Below are 25,750 nucleotides of genomic sequence, written 5' to 3' on the forward strand. Positions count from 1 at the left end.
AATGAGCTGAGTGTCCTGTCACATAAGCTGGAGTCATGGAATCTGGCCATGGCGTGGGGTGCAGGGAGCTGGACCGGGAGGCAGGGAGAGCAGGTCTGGACCCCACCACCGACTCTCTGGGTGCTCTGAGGCTCGGATTTCCGCGAGCCTCTGAGCCTCGGCTTCTGTGTGAAATGCAAAGAGCATTTGTCTTTGGGGGCTTCAGGGAGAGAGATGCTCTACATAAAGTGAACGGAATGGGCCGTTAATCCCTATTAGTGGATCATTTAGACAAATAAAGGTTTGGGGGTCAAACCCAAAGCTATGGCAAAGAAAGTGAACAGGGACATGGCTGCGAGGAGGGACAGCACTTCCGACCTGCTCTGATGCATCATGTCCTGCCCACCTGCTCACCGTTGACAGCAGCTGTCCTCCCATCCAGCCCACGAGGCAGCTGACTCTGGCTGGCAGTGCTGGGGAAGGTTCGGGGGCACAGGAGCCCTTTGGTGATTTCCAGGGGTCAAAACAGAGTGGGAGAGGGGTCAGTGCATGGAAGAACGACCAACCTCCAAACCAGCTTCCAAATCTGAAAGGAGGCAAGCGTGCAGGAGGAAAGACCTCCGTCCTTTTGCTGGTCCCTGTTCTAACGGCTATTCCAATTCCCCTCTGGACAGGGTGAGAATATCCTCTTATGTGGGATTCCGAATCTCTAAAAAGGCGGGTCCCACATGGTAATCACCCTTCTTCAACACTTCATTTCTCTCCAGGTCTCTTTTCTGTGCTGAGCGTTTCCCCTCACGTGACGGGAGCCGTACGCCCTCTACGTTATTGTAGGAGAAACATCCACAGGTTTGTTCCTAACTTGCCTCTTTGTCCATCTCCTTTCCACTCTTCATCAACTTCATTCAGCCTGAACACAAAAAGAATCGTTCCTTTTCCTTGAATTGCTCGGTTCATGCCCACTAGCCAATGCCTGGGCACCTCTCACACACTGAGTATAATCCTGACTCAATCCTGACTCAATCCTGGACAATCCTGACTTGTCCAGCTATTCCAGAAATCCAGCCCCAGCTTATCTGATGTGAGAAGGGATGTATTTGACGGTGTTTTTTTTTTTTTTTTTAAGTTTACTTATTATTTTGAGAGAGATAGAGAGAGACAGCACGTGCACACATGCATAAATTGAGGAGGGACAGAGAAGGGGGGAGAGAGAGAGAGAGAGAGAGAGAGAGAGAATTCCAAGCAGGCCCCACACCATCAGTGCAGAGCTGAATTCGGGGCTCAATCTCATGACCATGAGATCGTGACCTGAGCCGAAATCAAGAGTCAGATGCTTAACTGAGCCACCCAGGCGCCCTTATTTGACAGTGTTTAAAAACTGATCAATATCTTCTTTAAAATCCCACACATACCGTATGCTCTCTTTAGATACTTTCATGCCAATCAAGAAAGAAACGTCTCAAATTGATTTTATATCATTCCAAATGAACCCAAGACCATCTGAGTGCATCACAGACCTAAAGATGCATGACTGACAGGGTGGTAGCAGGCTCATTAGCACCTTCATTTTAATCCTGCCAGATCTGGGAATAAAGAAAAGGCGATCCGTTCAGTGACAAAACATTCTTATTTCCCTTGCAAGATTCTCAGAGAGCAACTGCCCTCAGAGGGTAAGGGCGGGCTGGAGGGTGTGGGTAAGACACAACTGTTACAGGGCAGAGACACAATGGCTTCAGTCCGGCGCCTCATTTAGGTTTGGGTGCCCTTGGTACGCTTTCTGGTCTGCAAGATTAGGGCAGAAAAAAATAGATGACTATTAAAAAGTGATCTTACATAACGCAATGTGTTGAAATTTTAGCCTATTCTTCAGCCTAGGGTTTATTTCCATTATTAAGATCCATGACAGTATTGCTGTTTTTATCAATTCACAACCAGTGCCTAAGAAAGCAGCACAGAATTTGGTGACTTAAGATAAATAAGCATTTCTTACTACTCAAGTAGCTGTGCTCAGCTGATGGGCTGCTTGGTGACTGGCTGGTCTAGGAGGGCCCCCTTCAGGTGTTTGGCAGTTGATTGGCTATTGGCTGGCTATTGGTTAGAGCCAAATCTGGTGAGATGGGCTCATTCACGTCCCCCCACACCCAAGCTGTCCATGTCCTAAGGCCCAGAGCCTGTTAATATGTTATTTTACATAGTGATAGGGTCTCTACATATAGGATTAAGCTAAGGACCTTGAGATGGGGAGATGATCCAGGTTCATCTGGGTGGGCCCAATATAATCACAGGGATCCTTCTAAAGGGAGGCAAGAGAATCCGAGTCCCAAAAGGATATAAGGATGGCAGCAGAGGTCTGAGAGGAAAGAAGGTGCAACATTGCTGGCTTTGAAATGGAGGAGAGTCCAAGAGCTTCCAGATGCTGGAAAGGGTGAGAAATGGATTCTTCCCTGGAGCCTCCAGAAGGAACATTAGCTCTCTGGACTCATTTTAGACTTCTGACTTGCAGAACTGTAAGAGAATAAATATGTGTTTCTATAAACCCCTAAGCTTGTGGCAATTTGTTGCAGGAGACTAACACACCTGGACCTGTTAAAAAGTCAGTAGTAAGGCTCCAAGGGAGAAGAAGTGGATCATAGACTCAGGACTGGCACACTGTCACTTCTGCTGCGTTCTATGGATCAAAGACATCACAAAGCCATTCCAAATTCAAGGGCTGAAGAAATAGACTCACCCACCTCTTATTGGATTCTGTTTCTCCCACCTCTTGACGGGAGAAGCTGTAAAGTGGCATTTAAAGGGATGAGGAGGGGTGCCTAGGTGGCTGTGTTGGTTAAGCATCTGACCCTCGATCTCAGCTCAGGTCCTGGTCTCAGGGTTATAAGTTCAAACCCCGCATCGGGCTCTGTGTTGGCTCTTCACTGGGCGTGAAGCCTACTTTAAAAAAGGGGGTGGTGGTGGGGGTGTGGAGGTAGAGATGGGTAAAGAATTACGGCCATTTTTTGCAACCAATCTACCCCCATGTCCTTTACACAGTGACAGAGGACATTCGAAAGCAGTGCCTGACCCTGGTTTCTTTTTGATTTCCAGGGACACAAGGAGCATGGGTGTCTTTACCTCAGGCGCTGATATCTTCCTAGGTCTCTGGGGGATGTATGTGTCTCCAAGAAGCCCTGGATGGATGGACTTTATCCAACATTTGGGAGTTTGCTCTTTTGTTGCTCTCATTTCAGTGGGCCTCTTGTCTATGGCCTTTTCCGGGTGTCTGTCCACATTCATCGCCTTTAGCTCCTCCTGGATGGTCACTTGTGTTCTGCTTTGCTGCTCCAAGCATGCACGATGTTTCATTCTCCTCTTCTTCCTTTCCTGCGGCCTGCGGGAGGGCAGGAATGCTTTGATTGCAGCTGGCACAGGGATAGTAATCTTAGGACACGTGGAAAATATTTTTCATAACTTCAAAGGTCTCCTGGACAGTATGACTTGCAACCTAAGGGCCAAGAGCTTTTCCATACATTTTCCACTTTTGAAAAAATATATTGAAGCCATTCAGTGGATTTATGGCCTTGCCACTCACCTAAGTCTATTTGATGACCTTATTTCTTGGAACCAGACTCTGGCCGTCTCTCTTTTCAGTCCCAGCCAAGCCCTGGAGGCACAGCTAAATGACACCAAAGGCCAAGTCCTGGGTGTCTTGTACCAGATGGTGACGGCAACAGAGGTATTGTCCTCCCTGGGACGGCAGCTCCTTGCCCTAGCAGGGCTTTTGCTGGTGCTACTTGGCACTGGCCTCTTCATGAAGCGATTTTTGGACCCTTGTGGTTGGAAGTTTGAAAATATCTTCATCACTAAACAATTTGTTCGGTTCGATGAAATGGAGAGGCAACTACAGAGGCCCTGTGTCCTCCCACTGAATAAGAAGGAAAGGAAGAAACACGTTGTCATCCCATCTTTCTGGCCGTCTCCTAAAGAGAGGAAGAACCTGGGGCTGTTTTTCCTCCCCATTCTTACCCACCTCTACATCTGGGTGCTGTTTGCAGCCATAGATTATCTTCTGTATCAGCTCATTTTCTCAGTGGGCAAACATTTCCAAGGCTTGCCAGGGCTGGAGGTCCACCTGAAACTGCACAGAGAGGTAAGCGTTCACAGGTGCTTCTTGCGATGCGTCCCGGCTATTTGCTGGCTTGCCTTGAAAAAGATCATGAACCTCCCAGAGCAGGGCACTGCCTTATTCACCTTGGGATTCCCATGATGGCACAGCGTCTGGCATGTAGAAGGAGCCCAACAATTGTTGGTTAAGTTGACTTGAAATCCTGTTGTTAGAGTATGATGTCATCCTGAAAATCTTTGGTCACCGTTTCAGTTTCCTGTGGCTGCTCTAACAAATTGACCCAAACTGGGTGGTTTGAAAGAACAAAAATTTATTCTCTTATAGTTCTGGGGGTAACAAGTCCAAAATCAGTACCACTGAGCTGAAATTAAGTGCGAGCAGGGCCACAATCACTTTGGACTCTAGGGAAGAATCTACTTGTTGCTTCTTACAGCGTCTGGTGGCTTGTTGGCTTTTCTTGGCTGTGGCTGCAACCCCCATCTTCACTTATGTCTTCACATTGTCTTCTCTGTGTATGTAAAATCTCTCTCTGCTTTCCTCTTACAGGATGAATGTGATTGTGTTAAGGCTCACTGAGATAATCAGGGTAAATTCTCCATCTCGAGATCTTTATCTTGGTCACTACTGCAACGTCCCTTTTTTCCAAATAAAGTAACATGTATAGGTTTCAGGCCTTAGGATCTTATATCTCTGGAGAGAGGGAATTTTTTAGCTTTCTATAGTTAGTGAACACTGAACTGGGAGAATAGGTGTCTCTGATATGGGACATAAAGTTGGTTTTCAAGCAAGAGTACCTGGCATGAACCTAGAGTCTGTCTTCTTCTCTCCCTTGGACCTGTGCAGGTAGACTTTGAGCAACTTCTGTGAATGAGAACTTCTTTTCTTTGCATCTTGAGTCCGTATGCAACATAGGAGGCCTGTCAATGCATCAGCAGAGCATTTAAGAGGAGGGTTGCTGAAAAATGGGCTCCTAAGTGACCAGATATTATGGCTGGTGCTAGTATATGATAACACCCCCTAAAAAAGAAAAGGAAAAGAAAAGAAAAGAAAAGAAAAGAAAAGAAAAGAAAAGAAAAGAGCTACCTTGGTTTTTTAGGCCAGTGGTTCTCAACCTTAAGTGTGACCTGAGCCGAAATCAAGGGTCAGATGCTTGAGCCGCCCAAGTGTCCCAGGGAGAGTACTTTTAATAAACACTCCATGGGATTTCAAAGTAGGTGGTCTATAGAGACCATATTTCGAGAAAATTTGGTGCAGGCGCCAAAAGCAAGGACCTTCTAAGTCAGTGATTATCTGCCATAGCCACACGGTGCCTTCACTGTGGACCTGAACAAGCCAACAAACACCCGGGAATCAGATTTAAGTGGATTGGGGTGAGGCCTGGGTGAGGGATTTTAAAAAACTCTCCAAGTAGTTCTGACGTGCGGCCAAGATTGAGAACCACTGTTCTAAACTCCGCCCAAAAGAAGGGAGCTGAAAGCCATGGGATGGATCTATGACAATCTTAATTGGTCAAGATAGTGTGTTTCTCTGAGCTGGTGCCCCCTGAGTCTCAGGGAATCTGCCTTTCTCTCCTTCGTTCTTGTTCCTCTTGGCAGCTGTGTCCCAAGCAAGAAGACCATGAGTTTTGTGCCTCCCACCTTTTTTCTTTTCCATTTTTCTGTGGGGAAGTTTGTGATTATGTGGGCATGTCAGAGGATGTGGGTATTGTCAGACATTGTCTTGATTTTTTTCTAAACCCAGAGGTTGTGAAGCTGAGCTAGGTGGGACATGCGTGTTTATGTGCATGTATGTGTGTGTACATGCGTGTGTGAGTGTGTGTATGTGGGCGTGAGTGTTGCTCATGGTGGGGTAGATTGCGCCAGCCTGGGCTAGTGAAAACACCAATAGCTGTCTGCACATGTCTGATTTTCCCTTGTTTTTGGTCAAGCTACAGTCCCGGAAATCTTAGAAGGAAACGGCAGAAAGGATGCCTGCAAGGCCTCCTTTGAAGCCCCACTCTTCCACGGGCTCTCTTTGTCTCGGGAACTGGGGTCTTCTGGTAGCATCCACACTTTTCTTCCCAGCTTCCTCTGGCTCAGCAGGTAGGTCGACTCCGCCCCCTCTAATCCTGGGCTGCTTCTCAGAGTTGATTACCCTGAGCATTCTGCTGCCCCTGAAGAATTCAGTTAATTACAAGATCTCTGTTGCTCTAGATATCTGGAGCAGGGGGAATAATGGAAGCGGTGTCTCCAGTGAAAGCTAAACTAACTCTTCAGACATGCTTAATCCTGGGGGTGGCAGGGAAAAGGGTCTCTCCCTTCCCCTCCCCCAACCCATTCTCCTTTGTCTTTTTTCCTTGCTCGGTTCTTCCTCTCCCCCCTTCTCTTTTTGCTTCTCTCTCACATTTCTCCCTCAGCCAATACCCATGCCTGCTTTGTGAATTCTCACCATTTTAGACAGAATGAGAAAAAGGCAAGTTCTGCCTTCCAAAAAAAGCCCAGAAGCTTTCCAATGACAATGTCCTGACAAATACATTTTTGGGCATCACAGGGTACTGGAGATGCAAAGATGTCTAAGCTTTGCCAGCTGCCACTGCACACTCACATCCTGGTGGGGGAGGCCGCCACCCTCTCGCATAGCGACAGCAGGGCGGTGGGTGCTGGGGCAGGTGTGGGTACGAGACTGCTGTGGGGGCTCCTCGCAAACTCTCTCCTGCCGTGCCTGGGAGACTGCCATCAGCCACTGGCTCCAGGGACCTGCAGTGTCCTGCCCTTATCCCAGGATGCCCTTGGTGGCCGTGGGTCCCTCTGTTGCTGCAGGTTGAGCAGGAAGAGAAACATCACCTCAGGGTTTTGCCAATATTTCTCTCCCACTTTCATATGATTTTAAATAAGTCTTTTAAGTAGAGAAGAAAGAAGGGAAATGACCCAAAGGGAGCTAGCTGGATGGGTGGGCATCATAAGTAAAAGTAGCCAGCATTGTTAACTTATTGAGCACGTATTGTGCACAGCATTTGTCTGCATTAGCTTTTCAGGACTGTCTGATACCAGAGCGGGTCCTCGGTCCATTACTCAACGCTGTCTTGGCAAATTGTTTACTTATGAGAGGTAAACACATTTTAAAGCATCAGGGTACCATTTAGCATATTGCTCAGCATTTTGAGAGAATTCATTTTTCTTCCACATTACCCTCCACCAACCCTGTACAAAAATGTTGACTCAATCTTTATGAAGCCCTGAGTCCCAAATGCAAAATCCCCAGTTAGATTCCTAGATTAAGTAACTTCTTCCAAGACCGGACACCCGCTGCTTTCTTATTGCAAGATTTCTCATCACTGACTCACTCGATGTGTTTGTTTCTTCACTAGTATTAAAAAGAGCACATGCCTTGCTCTGGGGACTGAAATCTCTATATTTAATTGCAGGTGAACTGTCTTTTTAATAAGAGAAAATGAAAGGCAACAGAAAGGCTTTTCATTGCTTAGGCACAGTGGTGGAGAAATTACAGATTTGACTTGACATCTATAGAGACGCCCCAGGTTTGAAGTTTCCAGAGTCTTCACAGGTACTGGGGCAGCTCAAGGTGCACTCTGTTCTCTAGGTGTGGTTGTGTTCTTTTGGAGAAGTCGTTTCCCTCTTCCTGCCCGCCCCTGCCCCCCCAGCTCTGGGGTGCTGCAGTGATAATAACTTACTAAGTACTCCAGTTTGTAAGGTTAACGCTCCATCCCCAAGGTGCTTAATTTACACTGGGAGTAGTTTGTTCATGGGCAGGATCTGCTCCATTAATTCCTGTTTTACCAAATTAGAAAACAAATCCACCGAGAGATTAAATGACTTTCTCAGGTCAGGGAAAACAAAGTGCTGAATCAGCACACTCTTTTGCTGGTGGCTTGGCTGGGCGGCACGATGTCATCTTTTGCCCTCTGTTGTCAGTCCACTGAGGGCAACTGGTTTGTATTCTTGCCTTCAAGCAGAAAGGAACACATTCCCCCCCGAGCATCCAGCAGAGATGAGACAATGTCCTGTCTAAGACCTCTACACAAAGGGTTTAAAGCCACCTTCAGCAAATACTATTCTTAGTATTCTTACGCTAAGAATAATTCCCTGCCCCCAATGTCTAGAAGGTTGATTTAGAACATAATTTAATGCTTCTGCATCTTTGTGACCTCGTGGTCTGCCGTCGGGGTATTTGTCAAGATGGGGAGGACATGGTGGGGTCTTAAGGGGCTATGCTCCCAAAAAAAGGCTCCTGCAGTTAAGCTAAAAACATCTTTCATCAGTCCCACGTTTCCTAGCGTGTAGAAACAGGTGTTCCATAAAACTGGGTTATGTGGTCAAATGTGTGAGGAGAAGTGTTGGCTGAAGTGAAATGGATTTCTCTGCCTTCTTCTCAGAGACTTCAACAGGCTCATGGGGATCCTGACTCTCCAAAGAAAGGACAGAGTAGACAAACTTATCTGATACGTTTTCTCTCAAGGAAATCTGTATTTCCACAAACCCGCTTTAGAAAAACACTGTAACCGCTGCAAAGAACACTCGGCCCTTGTCTTTGCTCCCATCCTAGCACACGAAAGGAGCTGCTCCAGTCCAAGTCCCTGCATGGTTCACGCTAAATGCTATGCATTGCAGGGCAGGATTGAGCAAGACAAGGACTGAGGGCAAAAATGGCATGGATCTTAAGGGTCTTATTCTTTCATTTTAGGAGCAAGGAACTCAAGACATCATACATGACTCTTCCTTTAACATATCTCTGTTTGAACCCACCTGCATCCCCAAGCCAAAGCTCCGTCTGTCTAAGACCTGGGTTCCTCTCAGCATTATTCTTGTGATACTAGTGGTGCTGGGACTGCTGTCCTCCATCCTGACGCAGCTTAAAATCCTGGTGTCCGCGTCCTTCTACCCCACCGTGCAGACGGAGCGCGTCCGGCACCTGCATGTGAAGCTCCTGAAGAAGAGAGCAAAGCAGGCACTGGGAGGAGGAAACAGTAAACAGAATCTCTACTTTACAAAGGCAAGGCAAGCCAAGATGGCGATGTAATCTGTAATGAAGGAGACTTTGGGTTTGAAGGGCCAGTGGACTTGCAAAGCACTCTTCAATTTCATGTTAGGGTTCACACCCCTAGCAATAGATAGGACACCAGGGGGAGAAAATTAATAGATATGTGTGGCTAAGGCTCTTCGCTTCGTGCTTTTGAATGGGCCAGATGGGTCTGCAAGATATTTTTCAAAACGCTGATTTCTTTTTTTTTTAATTTTTTTTAACATTTATTTATTTTTGAGACAGAGAGAGACAGAGCATGAACGGGGGAGAGTCAGAGAGAGGGAGACACAGAATCTGAAACAGGCTCCAGGCTCTGAGCTGTCAGCACAGAGCCCGACGCGGGGCTCGAACTCACGGACCGCGAGATCATGACCTGAGCTGAAGTCGGCCACTTAACCGACTGAGCCGCCCAGGTGCCCCAACGCTGATTTCAAGTAGGTACAGTCAGCCACAAGGTAGAGAGGCTACTGGGAAGGCCCTCTGCAATTATTATTAAAGGACCATGCCCAGTAAGAGCGATTTATCACGTCAAGGACAAATAAATAACAGAGGGAACTATCTACTACAGCTTGGTAAACTTCAAAGAATTTGTTCATGCTCCAGCATTAAAGTATATGTATGATGTACATATGATGAAGAGGATTTCTATAGGCATAACATATATGTATATTTATGCATAGATATGATAATGACTTCCTACACATAAAATGAATGCTCATCGAAGGTTTTGTTTAACTTATTAATTAATGAAGAGACGGTAAGAAATTCCAACCAATTCAAAGAACAGTTCAAAGCACACACACACACATATATATATGCCACCAGGAATACCCAAATGAATGTGCTTGCTAGATGCAAAACTGGCTTCTTCCACAAGGTGGATGGGAGGATTAATTGCACTTTACAGGGTGAAAGTCATTTCACGTGTCTGTGGACAAGAATCATTCCCATTGTTGCTATCAGCTCCCGACAGCTGGGAATGGGGAAATGGCTTAGAAACAATGAAAGGCTAAGGTAACCCACAAGGATAAGTTTCTGGCCATTTCCAAGTCTCTTTTTTTTCTCCTTTTTATAATGGCACAAGACCATTTTATTTCTTTATTTTTTGGGTAAGTTTATTGATTTATTTTGAGAGAGACAGAGACAGCCCAAGTGTGAGAGGGGCAGAGACAGAGGGAGAGAGAGAGAATCCCAAGCAGGCTCTGCACTGCCAGCACAGAGCCCAGTGTGGGACTCAAACCCACAAAGCGGTGAGATCATAACTTGAGCCGACACCAAGAGTCAAACGCTTAACCGACTGAGCCACGTAGGCGCCCTTGGCCATTTCCAAGTCTTTTGCATGTTTTTCTGATGCCAGCAGCCCACAATGAGAAGTTTATGTCACAGGCATCTGAAATGACTCTAATGCTCATTCATCGATCTTTTTGTCTCTTCAGATTCACTTCTGGCTTCCAGTCCTGAAAATGATCAGGAAGAAACCAATGGGCATTGCAGGTGAAGACAATCCATGAGAGACGCCAAGCAGCTCCTCGGCCACACTGCTCCAGCAATTCTCCTCAGGTCTGCTGACGGCAGGTCCCTATTTTTGCCCAACAGCAGAGAACTGTGTTGCGTGATTCCTCGGGTGTTTGAGTTTGCGGACCAAACCACTTTTCTTCATAAGGCCGAAGGGCTACCAGGCTAATGGCTTTGTCATCTGTCTTCCAAAGCACATGATTTGGACGATGTCACGGTGTAACAGAATTATAACCAGACCCCTGGAGGATGAGCCTCAGCATGGAGTAATATTCAAAGAAAAAAAAAACACAGAACAAATATTAGAAAAAAATCAATATCTCTACTGCTGACTTATAGGCAAATGCCAAGGAGAACATAACACATATAATGCCAGGAAAATATCTTTAACCTCTTCTGTCCCTCTCTGCCCTTTTAAATATCTCTCATAGCTATTCACTGTACACAGAACTATCTCCCTTTCTCCTGTTCCTATTCAAAAAAACAAATCCTTTTTTTGAAACCCATATCTAGCAGCTCCTAATTTCTCCTTACCACTACCTGGGCTCCTACTCTCTTCTTTCCTGGATCACTTGTTTTTTTCCCCTCTTTTACCAAATCCTCTATCTGGTATTTATGACAGTGTTGCCTCAGGAGCACATGTTTCCAAATCACAGGAAATACTTGTTAAATTGCCCATCTTGAGCCACTTTCTCCCACGCTCAATGTAGACTATACAGTATATAGAGGCCTATTTCCTCTAAACTCCAAAACCCATGAGGGAAAGAAAACCTCCTGAAATATTGATTCCATTATCTTGAAAGCTTTTATTTTGAAAACTTTTCAGACTTACCGAAAAGTTGTAAAATAGTAGAGTTCCATTTACCTTCATCCATCATCCCCAGTGTTAACATCTTATAGAAGTGTAGTATAATTATACAAATTTAGTAAACCATCTTGAAAAAAAATGGATAATGAGCAGAACTTATTGAGTTCATGCCAGTTGTCCCACTAATATTCCTTTTCTGGTCCCTGATTCAATACAGGCTCCCACAGTGCATTTAGCTTCTTAGCCTCCTCCAGTCAGGGACAGTTCTTCAGTCTTTTTCTTTTATGACCTCGGCACTTTTGAAAAGTATTGGCCAGTAATTTTGAAAAACGTTGTTTGACTTGGGTTTGCTGATGTTTCCTTGTATACTTTCTCCAGATAATGTGTTTTCAGCAAGAGCACTACAGAAGTCATGATGTGGTCTCCTCGGTGTCCCCTTGTACCAGGGAGCACATGGTGTTGACATGTCTCATTACTGATGAGATTACCTTTCATCGTTTAGTTAAGATGAAGTCTGCCAGATTTTTCCATTGTAAAATTACTGTTTTTCCCTTTGTAATTAATAAGTATACTGTGGGGAAATACTTAGGCTATGCAAACATCCTGTTTCTCATCATATATTGTTAGCATCTGTCGATGCAGAACCATAGTGTGGCCAAAAAGTGATTTTCTTTTTTCATAATATCTTCTATATTTCTTCACTGGAATTTTACACTATCCTTAGAAAGAAACATTTTTTTCAAAGCCTAAACTTTGTTTCGGGCACCAGAGCAGGTATTTTCTTTCTTTCTTTCTTTCTTTCTTTCTTTCTTTCTTTCTTTCTTTCTTTCTTCTGTCACAGTTAAATGGAGATGCTATGTATTATTTTTTTAATCTTCATTATTTTATTTTATGTTTATTTATGTTTATTTTTTTTAAATATGATTTGTTGTCAAATTGGCTTACATACAACACCCAGTGCTCATCCCAACAAGTGCCCCCTCAATGCCCATCACCCACTTTCCCCTCCCTCCCAACCCCCATCAACCCTCAGTTTGTTCTCTGTATTTAAAAGTCTCTTATGGTTTGCCTCCCTCCCTGTTTGTTTGTAACTATTTTTCCCCTTCCCTTCCCCCATGGTCTTCTGTTAAGTTTCTCGAGATCCACATATGAGTGAAAGCATATGATATCTTTCTCTGACTGACTTACTTCACTTAGCATATTACCCCCCAGTCCCATCCACATTGCTGCAAATGGCCAGATTTCATTCTTTCTCATTGCCAAGTAGTATTCCATTGTATTTATAAACTACATCTTCTTTATCCATTCATCAGTTGATGGACATTGGGCTCTTTGCATAATTTGGCTATTGTTGAAAGCACAGAGCAGGTATTTTCCATATATGGCTCATTTATGTTTCACAATTCTGTGAGGTAGGTGTTATTATTTCCATTTTATGGGTCAGAAAACTCACCCTCAGAGACCCTGACTTTAGCTGGCTGCGGGTGGGGCCTCAGCACTGGCTTGTTTAAAGCTCCCAGGTGATTTTAATGGACAGCCAAGACTGAGAACCATGATTCCAGAAGGTTTACAGATTGAAGGTCTTTCAATTCAGGTATTCAACTGTGCGATTTCGCTAACAGAAGGAGCCTACGTGAAAAATATGTCTGATTCAACATTTCCCAAAGTGTGTTCCTCGGACCACACCAGTCTCTCAGTTGTTCCATAAAAAGAGTTACATGAGTTAGTAAATCCATACCATCTGCCTTCTAACTTTGAAAATTCGTAAAGGATGTTGGCACAACTCAAACACTTGAGAAACCCTATAATAAAGAAGTCTCTTTAAACCTCATTTCACTCAGAATGTCCCCCAAATTATTAAACCTTGGAATAACTTGCAATATTTACAAGAAACATGTAGGACCAGTTCCGCAGCCCCCGCGCAGGCAATTGCTGATGTAATCGGCATGACTTCCAACCAAAAAAGGATTTGAGAAGGTGAAGATGCATTTGCAGTTTTGATTTATTTAAATCAAATCATCCAATTATTTTGTACTTTGTTGTGTTTTCTAAATAAACAAATGTATATATTAACAAATGGATACAATATGTGAATTTCTGTATTCATTTTACATTTATTCCTCCTAAGGAGAAATCCGTTCCATATTAACAGAGGCAAAGAATGAACTGCCAGATTTTTAGAAGGAATCGGATGCTTTTGTGCTTCTAAATTCTGTTAATTAACTAATTTACTTATTCTACCTAAGAGCAGCACCACCAACTAGAACAAACATTCAAACAGCCCACATGGAAGGTGCTGATGATACCCAAACAGTTCACTTGGTCCCTGCCTTTGAGATGCCTTCAATCTAGTCAGGAAGACGGACAGATCTTAGACAATAAATAACAATACGCACTAGGCTTAGGAAGTGCCAAAGGCACAGGGCAGGTGGGTACCTTTAGGGTGCCATGGCCAAGTTCTCTGCCCTGGCCTGTTATGAACGCCTGGTTTACCAAGATTACTAAATCGGTCCTAATTTCCTTGAAACCAAAATTACCTTCCTGAAGTCAGCATAATCCCTGTTGTTTCCAATGCACTGTGATTTTGAACAGTGCACAAGCCTGGAGAGTGGCCCTGCTGTCTTTATCTGTTAGGTGTTTGCCCTTATTCTGAAATGCCTGTCCCTATTGGAAGGACAGACTGGCAAGGAGGTGCTGTCACAAAATGCAATTTGATCCTGAAAACAAGATTTAGACTTGCTCATTAGGGCCAGCCTAACTGGGATATAAAATGCTTATTTAATTACAGCCTATCCACTTTAGATTTCAATGAACGGTTAGTTAAATTTCTTGAGACATCTATTGTGAAATGTGCCCTGTTAATCTCATGCAGGTGGAAAGATACTGCCCAAAGTAATTGAATAGCCCTTCCATTTTTGCCTCTAATTGTAATGGCTTACAGAAGATATTGCATCACGGTCAAAGTCAGTATTTCTCATCTCGCGAATCCCAGCATGATGCCATATTTTGTTAAGGTCTTTCAAGTGTCATTCTGATGTCCTCATTGGTTTCGCATTTGTTGTTGGTCGTGTCTCTCTGAGTGAGATACACTAATTCTAAACACCTTTGCGGTAATAGATCTTGTTTATTGTTCTACTTGGCAGGTTAAACATTATCTTTTGATTCAATGTCTGCTGCTTTCTTAGGACCTCATCAATCCTAATTATAACATGGGACATATTGAAGTCTTTGCACATCATATATTTTTGTCTTAATTCACTTAAGAGAAAGAAATAAACCTATCTCATTCTATGAAAGTGAGAACTAGCTTCCTCACACAAAGTCATTCATAGCGAAAAGACCATTGAGGTCAATTATTTTAGTTAATTTATGCAATGAAAGAGAGAGGAACCGGTTAAAGAAATGAATGTGAGGGGCGCCTGGGTGGCTCAGTCGGTTAAACCTCCGACTTCGGCTCAGGTCATGATCTCACAGTTCCTGAGTTCGAGCCCCGCGTAAGGCTCTGTGCTGACAGCTCAGAGCCTGGAGCCTGCTTCACATTCTGTGTCTCCCTCTCTCTCTGCCCCTTCCCTGCTCATGCTGTGTCTCTGTCTCAAAAATAAACATTAAAAAAAAAAATTTAGAAAAAAAAAATGAATGTGAACTGAGTGTGGCCATACATATATACACATATATTTAAAAGCCTGTTTTATTAGGCTAACATAATCCTCAAACAGCAGGGAGGAAAAATTTAAATTAATGGATGGCTGAGACCAACAAACTTTCGGTGTTCTAAATCTTTTTTTGTTTTAATCCCTAATGGTTTCAGTGACATTCTTAAAAGCAGGAAAGGAAAGAAAGATGAAAAACAGGGTACAGGGGATACGAGGCTTTTCTCATCTAAGTTCTGGCTGTCTATGCACCTCACTTTTACAATCAGAAAGCAGAAGAAATCAGGGTTGGATTTGTCATTTGAGGAATTTTATGCAAATGCAAATGGAAAGCGAACAAGGCAATGACAGAAATAAAAGTGTAACCAGTCAGATAACTACAATGAAGGCAGAAAGTGCACTACTTTACTGGATACTGAGGAAATACTAGTGTGGTGTGTAAGGCGCCCCTGCCCCCAGCCTCATTCAGCAAAGATGCGGAACAATGTACCTACGACCCATAGCATGGGGCTCAGGAAGAGGATGGGCTTAGAAACACACAGGAGGAAAGGAAAGGACTCTAACAAAGATACAGACGTCCATCCAGTCATTACCCAGCGCAAAGGTTCCCAAAGCTGGCTGCTCATCAAAATTGCCTCCAGAGGTTACAAAAATAATAATAAAATTACAGATTTCCAAACCTAAACTCAGATACACTGACTGGAGATTTGGGGAGGGTCCTGGGAGTCTGTATTCTCAGGGATTTCATGGAATGGAGCAGATGATCAGGCAGATAGGGGTACCACTGTTCTAGAGAACTGTGGCGAGCTTTGGACAGGATGGAATGCCGAATGAATAAGAACACATCTATGTGGTATCGATGTCATCAGTTGTGTGACATGCACACAGAACTTCCGTTCTACCTGTTGCTGAAAGACCTATTAATCCATCAAGATTTTTTACAAAAAGCATAACACAAAAACAAACAACAACAAAGGGGTTTCAACCAGGCTTGATACACAACAGGGATCGGCAGACATCTTTTGTGAAGGGACTGTGTTTCAATAAAACTTTATTTGCAAAACCAAGCAACAAGCTGGATTTGCCTGCCTAATAATACAGGAAGACTTTTTAGAAACGCATGAGTCGATGCAGGACGTGATGCGATGGGGACTCCAAGTCAAAAAAACAAATGGGTTCAAAATCCCTCTTACCACCAAGTAGCTAGATGACTTTGCAAAATTCACTTCACCTTTCTGAGCTGAATTTTGTCATCTATAAAGATGAATGAGCTGGGCTACAGAATCTCTGAGGAAGCTGCCCTCCCTTGGTCTCTGATTCTTTGCGAGACCGCAGTCTCCTGGAGAGAATCACCAATATGCTGTCACCAAAATTCCAGCATTTGTTTCTTCGTTCACGGTTGATCAGTGAATCATAAAGAACAACAGAAGCTCTCAGGTCATAAGTATGATTTATCTGATGAAAAAAGGGAAAAGATAGCATTTGGTCAAAATAAACGTTATTTTCTCCAGACACAAAGAAGCAACCAGAACAGTTATTAAAATTTAAATGTCATACGCAAGTTCATACGGTTTAAAGTCAGACTCCCCTGTTAGTGGCTGAAGATCTGAAAATTGAAAGCCCTGCTTTGTCAAAGCAGGCAGTGCTCACTCTAACTGTGGTATATTAATCAGGGAGTGAGAGAAATCATCGATCAAAATTGTTTTTCCAAAAGGAAACCATTGTGGAGGTATGTTTGTACTAAATAAAGGCATTATGTTTTGCAAGTGGAAATGCTAATGCAGACAAGAAAATAAATAAGACATCATTTTAAAACAAGAGCCAGAGAAAAAGAGTGTTGAATTAGAAATCAGTCCTGATTTCTAATTCTGTCTCTGCTACTACCTAGCTCAGCCAGGCCGCTTCCCTCTCTTGGCACTATTCAGTCCTTCATAGACAACATCATAATAGCCCTTAGTAGGGCTCATTATTGAGCCCTTAATAGGTACCAGATACCGTTCTGGGTGTGTTAGAAGAAGCTAAAGCACAGAGAGGCTAAGTAAGTGGCTCTGGAAGCAGTATTTCAACCTAGTTGCTCTCTACAGTGCTGCCTCCCAAAGCATGGCTTTCATGCGTCCCTTCCCAGCTCAGAGACCCGGATCCACACTTCCTGTGAGTTCACACTCCCCCCACCAGGCATTCAAGCTCCTTCTCCTCTGATCCCGACATGTTTCCCCACTGTATTCCTTGTTCCGCCTCTGCCCAACACCTTCCTTTATTAAAACGCTCTCCCTGCCTGGCCCCGGGAAAGTGTCACCTGATTCCCCTGCAGAGCTGTGCTCTCCAGGATCTTCTCTCCCCACTCCCTGCCCTGCTTTCTCCTGCCTTTGAAGCCCTACCTGAGCCCTGCCTCTGAGGGAGGGAGCACAGTCAGAAGAGCATGGGTGGGGGTCACGTGAATGGGCCCATGTCCCAGCTCTGTCACAAACTCTGTACGGGAACTGGGAAATGTCATTTAAACTCTCTTGGCCTCAAGTTCTTGATAAATTGAGTGCTGGACTCCATGTGAACATTTCAAACTTGTGAACTATTGTTCTTTGAAATGGTAGATCCCTTCCCCTAGTTCACTCCTTAGATCACCGATTCCCAGGCCAGTACACCAGGATGCCTTGCTTGAAGGAGAGGCGGGTGACCTGAAGCCACTGTCACTCCTCTTGCCCGCCTTGGCAGTCTCTGAGGCAGCTGAGGGATCTGCAGAAGAGAGCAGGAAGACACCAGTGTGGCTTTAGTCATTCATGCACAACCTCTACACTTTTGTGGCATATTGGTGGAGGTTATACTCTATCATTTACTTAAATGTTCTTTAAATCAATTCAGCATTTTTACTTAAACAAGTTCATTCTGAAAAGAAGCTTTATAAGCACCATTGCAAGTGGAAAACAGTATTATCTTCCAAAGTATAAAGTACCATATGCACACATACACCATATATATTGTTATATACACAGATTATATACATATACATTATACACAGAGTATATACATTTCATATATACATATACGAACTATACATACTACTACATATAGAAACATACATATATATATAAGCTTTCTCTATATATAGTTTATATATATATAAAGTATACATACTACACATACGCGCGCACACACACACACACACACACACACACACACACACAGAAAACAAAGCAATAATATTACTGCATTACTCTAGCAAGGTATTTGCCTTGCAAAGCCAGCAGCCTACTTACTCTGTGTGTTAAATGGCTTGTAGACCCCATGCGAGGGGTCATGCTAGGGACTAGGGTATTTATACACCAACTCCTACCAGTTGCCAGTTGGGGCTGCTGCTGCTTTTGGGTGGTTTTCATTCCTTGGCACTCTGGCTTTCCTCGGTTATGAAAAAAGCCCCCGGGCAAAGGGCACAGAGGGGCACAGAGATTGGCAGCCGGCGGTCAGCTGGAGAGCACTGAAGCAGGAAGGGGGGGTGGTGGTTGGAGCAGGGCCCTCACAGCATCTGCAACAGCTCCGTCTCAGTAAAAAGCCCTGCCATTGTCACCATGTGGTTCTTGCTTATAAAGCATTGAGAACCCTTTACTCTCATTCCTGAGTCCTTTTCTCCAATAAAAGACGTATTCCTGGCACAGGGATATTTATACAACTAGAAAATACTTTTGCTGAAAAATCGGCATAATTCTCCATGTTACCTACTGAAAAAGAGTTGTCGCTATGGAGTACAAAACTGTCGCGGGATCACTAATTCAGCTTGAATTAAATGAATAGTTTCCTCTGAATGTCTGCATCATTCAACCATGAAATCCTAGACAACTTCCAGAAAGTGGTGGCCCAGAACACCCTGATCTCACTCAGAATACTATTTATAAGAATGCCCTGTGTGCAGTAGTCTTTACAGACTTTTTTCCCCTTCTCAAATGTTCTTTCGCCTATGTAGATGGCATTTATGCAATTCAGAGAAAGGCACCGCAACAGGATTAGTCAGCAACGAGCCCTCTGACGCAGCTTCTGTGATCTAGTTAAAAATAGGAAAGAGGATGTTTTGCATAAGTCATCACCATTGTGCAGGATCAGAGAATTGCCCACTTTTTTTGGTTTCCACATCCTGTTACTTTATCCAAAAATAGATGAAAAGTCCGTCCCGTCCCCTGGATTTCTGGACGAGACCTTTGCTTCTGTGACCTAGGCTCCCTGGGCCTTCTTGTCTTCAGGTTCCTTCCTTTCACCCTCTACCATTTCCAATTCTGCCTCTCAGCCGCAGGCTCAGGACCCCTGCCTTTCTTCCCCTCTCCCAGGGGTTGTGAACTCCAGGGCCCAGCGGGGCCAGGTGGGGGATATCAGCTGTGAAGCCCGCCAGGTGGGCAGGTACACCAGCCTGTGGCCCATCTGACACGAAGGAGCTCTTCCTTAGTTTCTCACAGACCAACTGACTTTTCCCGGAGCAGCCAGCAACCTAGAGTGCCATGGGAACTCACCTGACCCTTAGGTGTTAGAAACAAATTTAAATACTAATTTTAAAAACTAGAGGAAAGGTCAAAGCATGAGTTTGTGGTTTGTCATCTCTGTTCCATATATTCTCCTTTGTGGGTTGCCAGCTAGAAAGTGGGGTTCTCCAAAATCTACATCCATAGGTCTTTCTCCAGTTCTTGGTCTCTAATTTGGATTATGAGAGGGGCCTTGGATTCTGATTTTGGCTCCACCCCTTTGCTAGCCATGGAACTCTGGTTGACCGCTTCATCTCTCTGGGCCCCAAGTGGCCTCGTCTGTAGGATGTGGCACTTGGAGCCAATGATTATGAGCCTGTGAGTCTGACAGACCCTCCTCTTCACCTCCTCTTTCTTGCTTTTCTTGATCTTGAATTCCCTACCACACTCAGTGACCCAAAGTTTTTCAGATTTCCTCAGCCTAGGAGTCAGCCTTGTTTGTAACTCTGCTTCCGTGCAACGTCCGACCAAGTCTACTGCTGCCACATCCCTTAAATTTCCCTTCTGACCAGTGCTGACTGCTCCTATCATTTCCCTACCAAACCAGTGGATTTGGATCCATCCCTGCTTGAGCTTCTCCATCACCCCCAGCTCTAGAACTCTTTCTCCAAAGACAAAAAATAAAAAAAATAAGTTTAAAAGCATTTTGTTCAGCAATTTTCCCTGGAAGAACATTTAATGGCCATTTATAACCTGCATTACTTATCACATGCAACCTCCAAGTTGCTTTGCCGCCCTCGCAGGCTAATGAATCCACTCAAGCAGCGACATTTAATTCATTAGCTGGGCACCAGAGGAGGGTCCGGCAGGCTGTGGTGCGGTCAGGGGTGGTTCACAAGTAGCCTCTCTTTGGGATATCACGCAGTCACACTCTAGGAAGAGCTGTAAATATTTAGGTAGTATCTCAAATCTAAGTGTCTATTGCATTATGGGTAATAATGTTACCAATGTCAGGGGAGAAAGAAATCGCTGCATTTTTTTCCCCTTATGTCCAAAAGTACAGAAAGTATTCTCTTCCAAGAACCAAATGGGCAAATTCCCATCTATCCTTGGGGGAAGCTGAACATTGGAGGCAAAACGATGACAACATTTGAGAGTCAAACCTCTCACCTCTTTCTAGTTTTCTGGTTGGTGAATGTATTGTTTGCTAGGGCTGCTATAACAAATTATCACAAACTGAGTGCCTTAAAACAACAGAAATGTACACTCTCGCAGCTAGAAGCTGAATAAAGAAAGTCTCTACAGAAGAATCCTTCCTTGTCTCTTCTACCTTCTGGGTGGTTGCTGGCAATCTTCTGCATTCCTTGGCTTATGGTAGCTTAACTCCACTTTCTCTTCTGTCTTCCCACTGACAGGTTTCTTTCCTATTCTCGCTTATTATAGGAACAGCCGTCATTGGGCTAGCGCCCACCATAATCCACTATGATCTCATTTTCATTTGATGATACCTTCAGAGACTCAATTCCAAATAAGGTCACGTTCAGGGTGTCGGGGATTAAGGACTGAAACGTATTTTTGAAGGGGACACGGATCAACCCAGTACGACAAAGACTTTCACTTTCCCTATAAGAATTACACCACGCACAGTATACAGAACCACCTCTTTAGACAATGTTTTTTTCGAAATTGGTCATAGCACAACTGCACAGTTAGGATGAACTTTGCATATCCGCTGGTGCACTTTAGCTCTAAATGCAGGCATGGAAAGAGCAGGGGCAATCAAAACTGGATTTTCAATGCACAGAGGCAAGCTGTTCTAAGGAACTTGGGCTTATACCCTAGCCACAATGAATGTTCTGCTGTGTAGAGTCCCACTGAGCTTTGGGGAAAGGATCCGGGTGGAAGATCTTGGCAATGCACTGAGCTGAGCCATGAGAGGCCTAGTAAGTGGGAGATACCGAATGTGGGAATCAATATGGTGCTTCATGGGAAGGTGAGGAAGAGTGGTGATGGGCCCCAACTGAGAAATGGGACTAGCTGTTGGACCAAGGACAAGCCTACCCTCACTGGCTGCAAGTGGTGATTGCATGGCAGAAATTCTGCCAGCGGGTGTGAAAATCCATGTCAAAAAGAAAGGTAGAACTTGAACTGGCAGTAGCGGGCACCACCTCGGTGTTTCTTGAGTCTTACAAGTTTACAGCTGAGAAAAAAGCTATGGGCAAGCCACACTCTGTGAGTAGAGCAAGATGGATTCTAATAATGGGTCAGATAGAGCCTTCTTCATTAAAGTGATGAAAACCATGTCAGGAGCCTTAAAAACAGAAATGGATGGGTCTAATAAAAATGACACGGTAACATAAAATTAAATGCGCACTGTGACTCTTGTTCCTCTATTTTCTTGAGTTAGTGTTCATATTCGTCAGTACTGAGGGCGAGACTGCTGGCAATTATAATCATGACAACGACCAGCAGGGGGCAGAGTCCCCAGATGTAGGTGAAAACGTGAGAGCCAGACATTATGTTGGGAGCCACATGCTTCTCCCGGAGACTCTTTCCAGGGCTGGCATACACTATGTGCGGAGGAAACAGTTTTGAAAAGAGTCAGTGAAAACGGCTGACAAGGAAACTTAATTTTTTGGCACAGAAGTTGTGGAGAAATTTTATATTTCTAGTTGGAAAAAAAAAAGTCATACCATAATGTGTTTAAGTGCATTTTTAAAGTTAATTCTGAGAAGACAATGTTCCCTTAATGAAAGACATTCTGTATCAGGACAGGATGTAAACACGGCTGGGAACTGAATAAGGTACAGCAAAGGCTAGTAACTAGAGAGGGGTTGGATATAGCTTAATGAAGAAGCACATTGCCATGGAAACAAGCCACTAAGTGGACCGCAGCCATCTTGAATGCAGACACCCTATAAAGAGAAAGGAAGGAGACTGGAGACATGCCAGATGGCCAAGAGTTCTCAGGAGGGACACTGAGGGTAGTCCTGGCGTTAGCTATATGGCACTAGAAAAGAGCCTAAGGCAGTCAAAAGCCACCAAAATAGGGAATAAGAATTCCAAGCTCGTTGGGAATCTTGAATTTGGCCTTATTCATTTGCTGTTCATCTATCTGTCGGTTCATTCCAACGAACACTGGCTGAGTGCCTTCCATAGGCCAGGCACTGTACTAGGTAGCGAGGCTACAGAGAGGAATGAGATATGTCCCACCTCTCAAGGATCCTGCTATCCCAACCTGCTGTCTGGAGGAGCAAGACCTAAACACAGTCCTCCTTTCTCTCTCCCAGGCATCAAGCCTCCCGGAGCCCTGCAGCTCTGGTTCTGTTCCAGGGTGACTGCCAGGTCTCCTTCCTGCCAAGTGGCATCCTTGCCACCTTGCCTAGGATTCCAGCTCCTTCAGAACTGGTTTTCTTGGCCTCCGACCACAGCCGTCAGCTGCCTCTGCCCAGACATCGGTTGCTCATTCTGACCTCCTCCCACTGCCTCTTGCTGGGCTTTCTCGGAACCTGCCTGGAGCGTCCAACTCATTTCACTTCCTGGACCACCCAGCCCTGCGTGTCTTCTCCACAGGCCCTCGGGCACGGTCATCACCTCGGCAAGGCACACCTATTCCTGTCTCTGGCTTTTGCATGTGACCTTCAGCATGGATGGTACAGTGACTCACGAAATCATAAGCTCACAGCATAAGCGGTTTCCTCAACCGCTTTCCCCTGCATGTCAGGGAACAAATCCTCCAGCCTCCTCCAGCAGCACCCAGCAACACCTCTTCCTCCTCTGGTGCCACTGCCAGACTTCCTGTTCAGTGTCTCCACCATCGGCTCAAAAGTGCCCTTCCGTGCCTGCTGTGATCTCACCGATCTATTTGTAAATCCCCGCGGCCTTTATAATCTCTCTCTCAGTCTGAATCATTTTTAACCACAAACCAACCTTCCAGAGTGTGTTTTTGAGCGTGACACTGATATCACAATCCTATTGTACTAATGACACGCATGAAGTTTCACTGTTCACAAACTTCACTTGGCGCAGTTCTTCTGGCAACGCAGTACCGTAAGCAGGGCAGGTGTTATCATGTCCATTTCACGGATCCAGAAATTGAGGGTCAGAGAAGTGCTGCAGCTTTCCCCAGGCCACACACTGAAAGCTCTGAGCCCTGGGCCCTGAGTCTTCGTCCACACCGTGGCTCACTGTGATCCTCAGGGTGCTTCCTTGTGTGAAGCCAGTGTCCTCCGAAGAATCTGAATAAACAGAAACAGCGACTTGTGCCTTCATTTTCCCCTTTCCCTTTAGATCCGGTGGCATAATTGTAGATCCTAAGATTTAGGAAGCTCCATTCTTCCTTTGTTGCCTACAAAGGGGGTGGGGGGTGGGGGGATAACCAAAGCAAACCCTACACAAGAAAACCCTTTTCTCAGGAACTCTAGAAATGGCAGCGCCGCGTGCAGAGTATCCGTGCACACTCCCCAGAAGCCTAGCGATTCTCAGACTCCTCTCCCTGTAACGTTTTTATCACAAGCTCCCCGAGGGCCGCGTCGACATCTTCCTAATGTGCTGTAAAGCTCTCTCCCTCCAGGCAGAGCCAGTAAATATTGATTGGGGAGGTGGGGGGGGGGGCAGGGGGGAGGCCGGGCGCGGGGAGCGGGGCAGCGTGTTCCTTTAGAAAGCAAGCCAGCCGTCTTGTTACTAGAATTCCCAGGGCAAGAGAATTATTTACAGCGAGCCTGGCCATACGGTGTAAAGCAACTCAGGGTATTGTAAACCACTTAAGAAAAGAAGGCAGAACCGGGCGGGGCGGGGCGCGGGGAGTAAATGAGTCCCGGGACGGCGGCCTGCGGCGAGGGGAGTCTAGAAAGCTCTGGCGCGGGAGGCAGAGGGCGGCGGACGAGCTCGGCTCGCCCCGCCCGCCAGCCGCGCTCCCCGCGCCGCACCCCGCCGCGCTTCCTCCCTACTTCCCCCTCCCCACCACCCCGCGGGGGCTGCACCCACCTGGGCTGCGGCGGCGCCTCGCTCGGCGGGCCGTGCCGGGCGCCCCCGCGGGCCGTGTGGGAGGCGGCGCTGTCCCGCCCGGTTTCCTGCAGCCGCGTCCCGGCGGGCCCTGCATGACTCAGGGAGGTGGCGCTGCCGGGAGAATTTGCTACCGATCGCGCACTCCCCGCGGGCTGCTGTGTGTGCACCGTCTCAGCCGCACCTCCCCGCAGACTTGTGCAGGTGCTGCCGCCTCCATTACGTAGGAGGAAACTGAGGCTCAGACCCGGGAAGTTTCTTGTCAACGATCTTCCCGCCGGTGAACGCTGGTTGTCTGACTCCAAAAACCTGTGCCCTTCACCTACTCTAAAAACGCGCTTTTACCGGGCATCTGATGGGTTTCAAAGATTTCACATTTTATCTTGTGTGTGCCTCGCAACCAGCCTATGACATGGACTGGATGAATGTTCTCCGTTGAAATGGAGGTTCAGATAGGCCTCAAGCCGCTCAGCTGGAAAGGGGCAGACGAGGGCGACCAGCACAGGCCCTTGGACACTGAGCCCAAGAGCCTGTTCACAGTAAATCTAACTCTGTGGTCATGTCTCATGACCATGAGCCAAGTCACTGGGAGGTTCCATCTCACAGGGGTTCAGCCTGGGGAGTGGGTGGATTGTGGACCACTGGAGAGCCGATAAGGATAAAGCATGTGGGCCCAATGCCTGGCACAGACAGCTGATCTAGAAGTTCTCCTGGAATTAACAAATGAATTTATCGCCAGGATGCTTATTACAACTTTGCCCTAACCCAACTGTTAACATAACCAGCTCTGGTTTTAATAGTGTTTTCATAGTGACGGTTGCTGAGTCCTAATCTCTGGCCATTTCACAGTCTGTCACCTATCATCTGCAAGGATTTGGTTTCTTACCTCTGGGGAGACAGCTGAGGGTGTCACAGCCGGGCTCCTTAAAGTAAGCCATTGTCATGAGGACACCTGCTGTTCCACCCCTCTCTCCATCTTGCCTCCTAACTTTCCAACCAGCAAAACTCCCAAATCCCTCACTTACATGAATCAGTGTATTTTGAAAACGGTCACATGTGCCTCCTTTTTTTTAGTGTTTTCTTGTGGTAAAATAATACAACATAAAATTGACTGTTGTAACCATTTAAAAGTGTACAATTTAGTGGCTTTTCGTACTCATAAAGCTGTGCAACCAACACAACTTTCTAATTTCAGAACATTTTTATCATCCCCCCCAAAGAGATCTCAGACCCA

General features: G+C 45.4%; 1 protein-coding gene and 1 long non-coding RNA gene across 2 annotated transcripts; one reads left to right on the forward strand and one right to left on the reverse strand.

The window, feature by feature from the left end:
• Nucleotides 1-1,839: 1,839 nt before the first annotated feature.
• Nucleotides 1,840-25,105, reverse strand: LOC128775297 (uncharacterized). The gene is made up of 4 exons (XR_008419922.1): nucleotides 24,499-25,105; nucleotides 16,305-16,528; nucleotides 8,824-9,004; nucleotides 1,840-2,484 (listed from the first exon to the last, which is right to left on the reverse strand). It is a non-coding gene; the product is annotated as an uncharacterized LOC128775297 (long non-coding RNA).
• DCSTAMP (dendrocyte expressed seven transmembrane protein) lies at nucleotides 3,064-9,193 on the forward strand. The gene is made up of 2 exons (XM_019467888.2): nucleotides 3,064-4,105; nucleotides 8,762-9,193. The coding sequence occupies exons 1-2, from the start codon at nucleotides 3,077-3,079 to the stop codon at nucleotides 9,095-9,097; spliced, it is 1,365 nt and encodes a 454-aa protein (XP_019323433.2). The 5' UTR covers nucleotides 3,064-3,076; the 3' UTR covers nucleotides 9,098-9,193.
• Nucleotides 25,106-25,750: the final 645 nt, after the last annotated feature.

Source organism: Panthera pardus, unplaced genomic scaffold (genome assembly GCF_024362965.1).
Source record: "Panthera pardus isolate Hobbes unplaced genomic scaffold, ASM2436296v1 HiC_scaffold_7, whole genome shotgun sequence".
Lineage (NCBI taxonomy): Eukaryota > Metazoa > Chordata > Mammalia > Carnivora > Felidae > Panthera > Panthera pardus.

Excerpts from the sequence above, each read along its gene's own strand:
- DCSTAMP (XM_019467888.2), top strand. The coding sequence starts at position 3,077 with ATGGGTGTCTTTACCTCAGGCGCTGATATCTTCCTAGGTCTCTGGGGG. Across the intron at positions 4,106-8,761 it reads ACCTGAAACTGCACAGAGAG|GAGCAAGGAACTCAAGACAT; the intron begins GTAAGCGTTCAC and ends CTTTCATTTTAG.